At 34.8% G+C, this 10,614-nt stretch overlaps 1 protein-coding gene across 1 annotated transcript in view; it reads right to left on the bottom strand.

Annotated features, from left to right (window-relative positions):
• Positions 1-5,152: 5,152 nt before the first annotated feature.
• The window catches only part of LOC148954061 (uncharacterized), a 148,072-nt gene continuing 142,610 nt past the window's right edge, over positions 5,153-10,614 (bottom strand). Inside the window, exon 13 of the mRNA XM_089085776.1 lies at positions 5,153-8,659. Coding sequence (XP_088941902.1) covers positions 7,983-8,659 — 677 coding nt within the window. The 3' untranslated portion in view covers positions 5,153-7,982. The remainder of the gene's footprint in view (positions 8,660-10,614) is intronic.

Raw genomic sequence — 10,614 nt, 5'->3', positions numbered from 1 at the left:
GAAAAATGTGGGAAAGAGTAGCAGAGCTGTAGGCGAAGGGTTTGCGTTTCTTTTAACTTTTCAGTTGAGGAAAAAAAAAATCTATACCGGTGCACTTTTATTACACAAATTTTCGATATATAATTTTTTTAGATAATATATTATTTAGATTATATTTAGTAATACAAATATGGGTGATACGAATACAGCTGTAGAGGGTTTGCCTTCCTTTTGCCTTGTCAATTGAGGGAAAGAAAAATTAAACAATGCACTTCTAGTCGACTTTTCTCGATTCTTCAGGAGGAAATTCATAGTTTATAAGGTTTATAAGCCATTCATTACAAAAATCCAATTATAGGGCAACTAGTGAAAATCTACCGCACAGATATTAGTAAAAATACAAGAACCTGAAAGAAAATTGAGACCACCAGAGAGGTGTGTGTTTTGGCTAGTCACTTTTAGCGCCAAATTCGAATTGTTACACCCATAACTTCAAGAAAACCTACAATTTTCGCTGTTTTCTTCGTCTTATAAATCGACAACATCTTAAAATGAATAAAATTTGCGAAACTTTGCATATTCATAACTAACCCCTAATTGGTATACGGCTGGATGATGTGGTTGAAATTTGGTAGAAGCATATTACATACAATTTTTTCTTGTATGAATAAAGACGATGTAAGCCGACTGTCGGGGTCTCTCACTTTTATCTCATTTCTGAAAGAAGTACTACAGATACGTCTCTTCGTTTTAGACACAATAATATGCAAAAGCTTTCTGACAAATAAAGGCAAGTATACGTATTCAGACTTTAAAATTAAACTTTTTGTCTCTGGGACACGGCTTGAATGAACTTTGCACATAACTGTTATCAAGTGTCATTAAGTATATCCCCAAGTTCACGGTAAGTCACTCTTCTGAATAGAGGGGGGGGGGGGGTCAGGTAAAAACTCAAAAGCACATGTCCAGTCCTATTATATAGCCATTTCTGATACCAAGGCATAAGTTAGGCCATATATCCATTCCTAAAATCTTATTTACATAATTCCACTACTTTCTAAGATAGCAAAATATTCACCATCTTTAATTTTACCTTAAGAAAATAATTGAGCCTAAATAATTTTAAGATGCCAATGCTGAAAACGATTAAACACGATCCCTATGTGTTTAGTCATAGGCGTAGCTAAAGACTTTTCCTCTGGGGGAAGTAACAAAATTTATCGTCTTTCGATAGAGTTTAGCTTTAGGCTTGATTTTGAGTTTTTTTTTCTAAAGGGAAGGGAAAATTCCCTCGATCACTGCTGCAACATCTGTGTATATGGTTTCTGTGGTTTTCAGAGAAAGCGGGAACACTGTTTTCCATGCTCAAACACTAAATCAAATACAGTTTTTTTTTCATGAGGTTGCTGACTTGCTGGTACATATAAATCATAAATATCGATATATCTTTCTTTAATTTTGTTTGCTTATTTCATAGACTTAATCAATTTGGCGTTTAAATGATTCATTTCTCACCTAGGTCAGCAAGGTACCAAGATCAAACTTTGTAAAATTCACCGATGCACACCGTATTTATTCTTCTTTTACTTGGATACAGTTCCTTCAGTCTTCTTTGTGAAAATAGACGGTAGAAAACTTTTTCCTTCAAACTCTCAAGTATTAGCGTTGCATCTCTTCAGGGACTTTTGTAAAGTACTTCTTGAGTGTAAAGCCTGTCTTTCTTTTCTTATTTTTCCTTAGTCTTGGGAAGGGCACTCCCTCGACTTTTGTACTTTTTAAATTAAGGTTAATAATGTCAGCCTGACATTTTTCCATGTTAACGAAGGGGAAACTATTGACGGCATTGATTAATTATGATACTGTTTTTGCAGAAGTTCATTGTATTATCAACTTCTAGAGGTTGCTAAGGTTATGAACTAGAAGTACGAGCAATTCGATACCTTCTAACGTAGTACGGTTATTCAAAGCAGCAAATTTTTAGAATAGGGAACTTGACATAAATTTTAAGGGAGATAATATTAATTTAACATTGACTTGGTATCTTGAGCTTCGTTTCAGGCTAATTATGGCTCAGAATAATGGGGACAAACAGAAGCTTTTTCTAGGTGGGAGGGCATATATTAACCCTATCTTTTTGCAAATATCGTGAAACTTAAGATTTTATGAATTATTCACTTTTCGGGTTCTTTTTGACCAAGTGAAAAATCATGGATAAACTGAAAGTAAAAAAACATGCCTAAAAGGCTTAAAAAACAAATTTACTTATAATCAGTATCAAATCCTGAAAAAGAGTCCGTTATAATAAAGTTTAGCTAATGACGAAATTTAACTAACACCGATATACAGTTAACATCTAATTCATTCATAACAGGATTTATTTGATTAGTTCTGACAAGCTAAATTAGAAAACGTTCTTCATTTGATTAAATTCCTATCTAGTTTTATTTCTACACAACTAAGGGTAGATAGCAAGGCTACCTTATTACCTGGAATGAGTTAAATAAAAAAAAAAGAAGCTAGATCTTGCTAAGCCGCAGCTCACTCGATTTCAAAATAGTTATTATGCTGAATAATCAGGAGGAATTCTTGACTGACAAGTATCTTCAAAATTACAGAAATTGCGATATCAAATAATATTACTGACTGGTTAAAAAAAGAAGAAAAAAGAAAGCATTTCTCATAGAAAGTCTGAAAACAAGGATTTAGGAGGATATTTGCCTAAATCAAAACTTCAGAACAGTCTGAACATTGGTTTTAAGAATGTTATAGTGAATGAACCTTTTTCTAGACAAGAGTTCAAAGATGAAAGCGAAAGGCGGCAAGGGAAACTGACGAGGAAAAAAAAAAATCGAGTTCGTCTCGACATTAAATTTACTGACATCATCTTGTTTCACTCATTAGGATCATAAAGTTCGCTATATTTACAACAATAAAATACTATTTTTATTCATTAATCTTTCTTTTAATTTTGACTTACATGAAGCAGAAGATGAAAGAAACAATTGTACCAATTGTAGGACACAATAGGTATATTGTGTCCTACAATGGGTATATTCAGCCTTACCTATTTTAAAACCCACCTTTTTTAATTAAATTTTCTGGTAAACATCAATCCAAACAGCGGCGCCAATTAGAGGGGAAGAGGGCATTTGCCTCTCTCTTCTAGACTTAGAAAAATACCTTTTTTTGTTTTCGTTGAAAAATACCCTTTTTGGGTATTTTCTTTGACCTCCCCCCCCTAAATTTTGAAAAAAAAAACATTTTGCCCACTCCCTCTAATATTTTTGCGAATATCATAGGAACCTAAAACTATAACTAAAAAATCTTTTAACCAAACAAATTAAGCTTGTTTTGCAGTTTACTACTAATCCTTCAAGGTAACGCTGTGCTGTTACCTTGTCCTCCAATCGTTTTGTCATAATCTTTGGTTTTTAGTCCGTATACGAGTACTCCAAATAAAATCCTTTAATTATAGTACACTGGCCCAGGGGTCTGGAATGCTTTTCCGATTTGTCTTAGCTAAAATTACGATTTAAATGTTTTCATGTTAAATTTGAAAAGGTTTCACATCAATGTACTCATGGATGTTTCTCTAATATTATCCAATTGTGTTTTATTTTACTAGAAGGGGGGGCGGTTGCACGATGTGGTCCATTGCTTGGTTTTATTATAAAATGACTTTATTATTTGAATTGGGATTGCTCAAGCTACAAATACAATTAACAGCCTTAATTTCTACTGAAATACAAAAAGAAATTTGGCCATTATAATCAATTCAGTCCGCTATCCCTAATTTCCTTTAGTGTTTTAGCAAATATAATGGCTGTCCCGGCTACAGATTGCATTTGTAGCTAAAGAAACTTTAATTCAAGTTAGAATCAGCCTGTATTTAAGTGCAAAAATGTCAGACTTGATGGTTCTCTAATATTATCTAATTTTGTTTGTTTTTATTAGGGGGGGGGGGTTGCACTAGGTTGTCCCTTGCTTAGCTTCATTATAAAATTGTTTGTTTCTTCCCTCGGATGTTCTCCTTGTCTGATTCTTTTTACGGCTCTAAGTGTTGGCGCTAATCTGATTACCAACACTGAATTTTTCGCCCGTGTGTGCTTGATTGTGCATTATTGAACTAATGTATTTGAGTTCCCGAATTAGCGGGTGTACACTTCTACTTTAAATTCCATTTTTGTAGCAGTCCTTATTTGGAATTTCATTGTTTCAAGTTTAAGGCATTTTTAACCGGAGTTACGGCTAACTATTATTTGAAATGGGGTTGCTACAGCTACAAATTCATTTTCAACCGGAACAGCCCTATTTTCTACTGAAATACGAAAAGAAATATTCTGCTAGCCCCAATTTCTTTTAGTAGATATTAAGGCTGTCCCGGCTACAAATTGCGTTTGTAGCTAAAGGAACTTTAATTCAAGTTAGAATCAGCCTATAAGTGCTGATTCTAATTCAAGTTAGAATCAGCCTTTAAGTGCAAAAATGTCAAAAGCTTGAAATAAGTAAGTGTTATTTGAATCTGGTACAAAGATAGAGTTGGCAGTGAAACTGCTTACAGTTTAGAACAACACTTTCACGAAATGAAAAAACTTAATTATATCATAAAGGGTGCGCCCCCCTACCGGATTAATTGCAGTTTCATTTTTGAAACTCCAACTCCTCTCCTTCCACGCTACATTCAGCTTGGGTGCAGTTCCATTGAAAGCTGTCTTTACTTACATTTATAGGAATCTGTTTAGAAAGTAGCAATAGAAACTATGCTTTTTAAAAATTTTTGACAATTCTATTTGCATCTTTTCAGGTTCTTAATGGCCAAAAATTTGATCTTACATAAAACTAATGATCAATAAATACGACCCGTAAAAATGACAATGAATATTTTTTAGGGCAATTTTTGGCCATTATGAGCCAAATTATAATTTTCTCTTTGTGCAATTTTTTTATTTTGGAGCTATATTGGCTAAAATACAGGAAAAAGACGGTACAATCTATATCTAACGCTAGTGGGATAGCAAACTTTTGATGGAAAACTTAAAAGATGTTTTTTTTTAAAGATGTTAATGACGATCTTTAGAATTTTCTATTTGGCTTACTGCCCAAAGTCTTATAAATCATTGCAATTTAGCATGCCTTTAAAGGTTTGATTTACTAATAATAGAAAAAGATCCAATGAGAGAAAACAGGTTTATTTAGCAAAATCGCTGTAAAACAATTAAAAAAAAATTGTTTATAAACAGTTGCGTTAAACCGAGCATCAACGAAATGACAAAAAACTTAAAAACGTGTTCGCACACTGGCCAATGGTCTACGTAGCGCAAGTACCGATCTCCTGACTCTGCCTTCGGCCAGGAGTGCAAATCGTGGTTGGGTGCAAATCATCCGACGCTTCCCATGTTTATTACCCGGATTTCTACAGGTGCCTACTTGGAGATAGGTAGACTCTGGCTAAACTTAGAGTCACACCGCTGACCCCCGTTCCAAATCAAATAATCAGCGATACCACGGCTCGAACTCCTGCCCTTGAAGACACTGGATTGCAGATCCAGCGCACTAACCACTCGGCTAGTTTGACTGTTAGGATTTTTTTATTTGACTCATTCGATAATTCTCTTGCATCTCTATAAATTGGTAGTTAGTATGCTTTGAAAGCTTTAACTGATTAGTGAAAGAAACAGATTCAAACAGAGATAACTGGTTAGTTTTGCAAATCATACTACCAAATTTTCTTTCCAAAAGTTGTTTATAAATATTTTTTTTTCTTGTGGTAAACAGAGCATCAACAGCAGCAATGTTCAGAGTTACAAGAAAACACCTATTATTATTACCGATGACTATAGCTGCTGCATATACACTAGTGCAGTAAGAGAACTAAATTATTCACAAGCGATAAAGAGTAATTTGGTTAAACACAATTTAGTAAAGAAACAAGGTTTCTTTGTTGTTGCAAAAGAAAATTTGACTCAGTTTTTATTTTTACACACAAAGTATTTCCGGTGATATAAGTGCGATGGAAATGAATAAGGTGGAAAAGCCTGTTTAGGCAAATAATACAGACTATCTGAACGAATAAAGGCGATAAAGATTATAGAGGCCAGAAGTGTACAACATATGAGAATGCGCTTTCTACTCTAAAAGTCCCCACCCTATGTAATGGATGTTTACAGTTGATACGCAAGTTTTGGAAGTTCACCTTTTCTTCGAAAAACAAATGAATTTTTCCGCCTTCATCCGTCATTGCCAACACCTTTCACGAAAGTCGTCAGGTGCCACCCAAATTCAGGGCAAGCCCTCATATGAATTCTTTTATGCCCTTTACTGTCAGTATTCTTTGCCAATTATAAAATTATGTATGTTTATTTTACTTTTAGAAAACAATGGAATTCAGTCGGGGTTTGTTCATGACAATGATCGTAGTTTTGTTAGTAAACGACTCTGATTCTGATGTTTCTGTTGCTGGTACGGAGCTTGATGAAAGGGATACTAAAACCCATTCTCGATAAAAACGTAGCAGCCACGTAACTTTTTTTAAGTAGGTCAAGTTTCGTAACGATAAACCATGCTATAAAACCTTATTTAATTCGAAAAGACATAATATTAATAGCTGCGTCTCAAGGTAAAGTCAATGAGTCCAGCTAAATACAGAAAATTACGCTAAATATATTAGCCGTTCTTATACCATAACAGCACTACAAACACTTATGCGCAATGAAGAAGAAGAAAAAAGCAAAATTTTTACAATAAACACACATGGTTTCAACATCTTTTTTCTTTAGGGCCGTCAGTGTCTTTTAGATTTGGGGATATGTGACCATTAATTGTTGTTTAAATGACCAACAAATGAAGGGTTATTTGAATATTCTGTACGCCGAGATAGGACCATTATATGAACCAAATTATATTTGCTTTCACGCGAAAAAATTTGGCTTAAAGAATAGGAGGAAGAATATAAAATCTCAACCTTCTTCTGAACGCAACGCAACGATCTTCTGATTCTCTGCCTTCGGCTAGGAATGCAAAGCGTGGTTAGGGGTAAATCATTCGACGCTTCCCTCGTTTTCCCCCCAGATTTTCTATAGGTACCCTCTTGGAGCTGGGTCGCCTCTGGCTGTACTTACTGAGTCACACCGCTGACCCCGTAACAAACCAAACAATCAGCGATACCAGGGCTCGAGCCCCTACCTTTATAGACACGGCAAGTAGAGCGCACCAGCCACTCGTCGAAAGTTAATGTTAACGACGATGATTCGAATTTTATTTTGCCCATTGCATCTTTAAAAATTGACCCTTACAGCTTTAAAAATTTCAAGTTAGTATGCTTTGAAAGGTTTAATCCATTAGTGATATAAAAAGATTCAAACAGAGATAACAGGTTTGTTTCGCAAAATCGTACTAGCACAATTTCTTTCTAAAAATTCTTTATAAACAGCTTGTTCTTGCGTTAAACAGTGCATCAACAGCAGGGACGTTCAGAGTTACAAGAAAACAGCGATTGTCAACCCTAATGATTGTTGCTGCAGCATCCACAGCTAGTACAATAGGAGAACTAAACTATTCACAGGCTGATTTGTTTGAACATCTTTTAGTACAGAAACAATCTTTTTTTTGAATTCTAAAAGTACATTTTAATAATTTTCTTTTAAATAAGTAACTATAAAGTTTCAAACAAGTTGTTTTTATCGACACAACAAAAGTATTCACGGTAGAAACATTTTTTCTGCTACCAGAAGATGTAGAGTAAGGAACTTAACAAATGCACGCAAAAGTCGTTATCAGTAAAAACGCAGCAGCCATGTTACTTTTTTCAAACAGATTATGTTTCGTTATGACAAATTACACTATAATCCTTGTAATATTAATAGTTGCTCCTAAAAATAAAGTCCTCGAGTCCAGCTCAACACAGAAATTTACACTAAAAATACTAGCTGTTCTTATGCTAGAACAGATATAATAAGCACTATTGCAAAAGAAAAAAAAAAAATTTAATCCAAGGCACAATTTCGCTAATCAAGGTACACGATTTCAGTATCCTTCTTTTCTTCTTTAGGTTTTTCTGAATTTAGGCGAGGAATATGCACTGAGGACGACCCCTTTGATTTTTGAGGAGAAGATAGCGTTACGAAGGCTACCTTCTTTTTTGCCGGTGGTTCTTTGACTTCATTTTTTGGCAAAAAACTTTTAGAACCATTAACTTCTCCTGCAATGATACGTGATTCTCTTTCTCCAAAGCTAACTGACGTACTACTACGAGGTAATGTCACTAACGAGGCACGTTTACGTTGAGCCTTTTCTTGTTGTTTCCGAACTTCGTCTGGAGTCATCGATTGAGTATACATAGTTATTAAAGACTTTCTAGCTGGAGTCACAGCAGGTTCTTCGGTTGCTTCAGGCTTACTACTTGTATTTGCTACTGAACTTGCGAGAGTAAAGTTTGGCAAGCCTTCAATGTTATACTCTTTTACCGTTGCTGCATTTACAACCCACACACTAAAATTAGTTTCTAAGCACTTTCCATAGTTGGCTATTTCTTTGAAGATGCGCACCAGTTTTACTTTTGATGGCCTTTTTGGGATGTGTTCCATTCCTTGATACTTCGAATCCCAGTATTCAAGAAATTTCTCTATTAAAATAGCCTTTTTAAAACGAAAGCCATGTGATTGTTGGATAAGGTGTACCATATCTGAAAAAAAGAAAATCCGTAAATAACAAGAGAGCTGCAGCAAGGATATGATTATTAGACCTTCAATAAGAAGAACTATTGAACTACTAATAGAGTTAATTTACGCTGATCGACTGGAATTAAAGCACTTTTGGAGATAAGGAGTATTTGTGGTTATAATGTCAGGTAAACAGTCTTACTGAGCCAAGTAGCTGTAAAGGGAAAAGACCTCAGCAATGGTTTCTATCTTCTTGCAGTGAGACTGGACGTCTTTTACTATGCGTTGAAGTTGAAGTACATGAACATCTTCTTTTTTTAGAACTGTCAGGTACTGTTTGTCAGTTTCGGGCTCTTGTATTTTGTGACATAGATTGGAGTATTTTATTGAACTGACTGTTAGATGTATTACAATAAAACTATAAACTGTGACTGGTGACTTTTGTAACATAGTAGGCAGCTTCTAGTTAAGCAGGTATTTGCATTTCAGAGTGCGAGTCCACAGCTTACGAAAAGACATATTGAATAAACACTACCCTGTCCAAGAACGTATATTTCTAGCTACAAGCACAATTACCAGCAATTGGTATCAGCAAAACAACCAAGACGTTACATATAATCTCATTTAGCATGTTTTCAGACTTTTCACTAATTCGAGCGATCACCGAAAATTCTTTGCTGAAAAAAAAATATCCGGGTTGTCTACCGATTCATGAATTGCCAAACTAGAGGATTCATTTCTATTCTCTTTTCAAATGAGCAAAACAACCTTAGTAGCAACATATGTCAGATGCTTGACGCTTGATGGCACCTAATTGGAGTTACCTATACTAGCAACAGCTCTGCAAGTAGCAGGGGCAGTGAACCTCCTATTGCTTCAGATATTATCAATTGATGTCTATGAAACTTTTAGCTCTAGATTATCCATGCATTTAAACAGAAAAAAAACACTGTTTAAAATCAGCACCGCGTTCAAATAATAAAGCTAAATCTACTGTCAAAGATAAATGCAAAAAAACAAAAATATTTATAGTGAAGTTAATTCCACTGTATCCTTTAGGAGGCTTGAGGCTGGCAGCACGGCCACTGATATTTGTGGTAATTCCTGTTCGTTTCAGATATGAATTTTTTTTATAATTAATTTTCTGTTGATTTTAAGGATTAATTACATAAAGAGATTAAGAAAAGAAATAAGATTGATGGATTGAACAAGATTTCAGTAAAGAAAAGAAAGGACCATCAAGACTTAAAACAATCGAAAATTAACACATATACAAAGCAAAACACACAGCAAACAGAAATTTCTCTTAATGAAGAAATTAAGCCCAAAACCAACAAAATTATATCTACCGAACAATTAAAACAAACAACAGTGACCATAAATGAGTGTATAGTTACCACCCCATCAAACCCCTTTAGGACGCTAGGGGGCCATTTGTGCCTTACAAAAAATGTAATAGATTGCTATAATTGAAGGTTGTTTTTTTAAGCCATTCGACTTGGAAAAGACAACATCGATGAAACGCACTGTCATATTGAACTAAGATGATACATAATTTTTTGCCAGAGGAAGCAACAACGTAAACAGGGAGGAAATTTTGCCCCCTTCCATCACCCTAAGATTTTCAGATGTGCTGAAATAATAGTTGATTTTAATGATTTTACAGTTTTCCCAGAATTCCTGTAACTTATACATAATATGCCCGTCACATTTCATTTCGACAAATCCCTCCCTGCCCCAAAATAAATCCCTGTGTACATTCCCAAGGACAAGAAATCTTGCCTACAGCCCTCCCTTTTGACATGTTGTTTTTGGATACAAACTAAAATCCGCCTACTAAGTTTTCGGAAGAAATTCTATTTTGGAATGGTTACCTTGGACGCAAAAAAATATCCGGTAGCGTTTGGAGATTAAGACGAACTTTCAGATCACGCATAATTTATTTAATAATTGAGAACACGCAATGACCATAAATTAT

The sequence above is a fragment of the Artemia sp. Qi Xiang Cuo genome, chromosome 3 (genome assembly GCF_049724085.1).
Source record: "Artemia sp. Qi Xiang Cuo chromosome 3, ASM4972408v1, whole genome shotgun sequence".
In the NCBI taxonomy this organism is placed as follows: Eukaryota; Metazoa; Arthropoda; class Branchiopoda; order Anostraca; family Artemiidae; genus Artemia; species Artemia sp. Qi Xiang Cuo.
The sequence above is the reverse complement of the archived record's forward strand: the minus strand, read 5'-3'. Positions and strand labels throughout refer to the sequence as shown.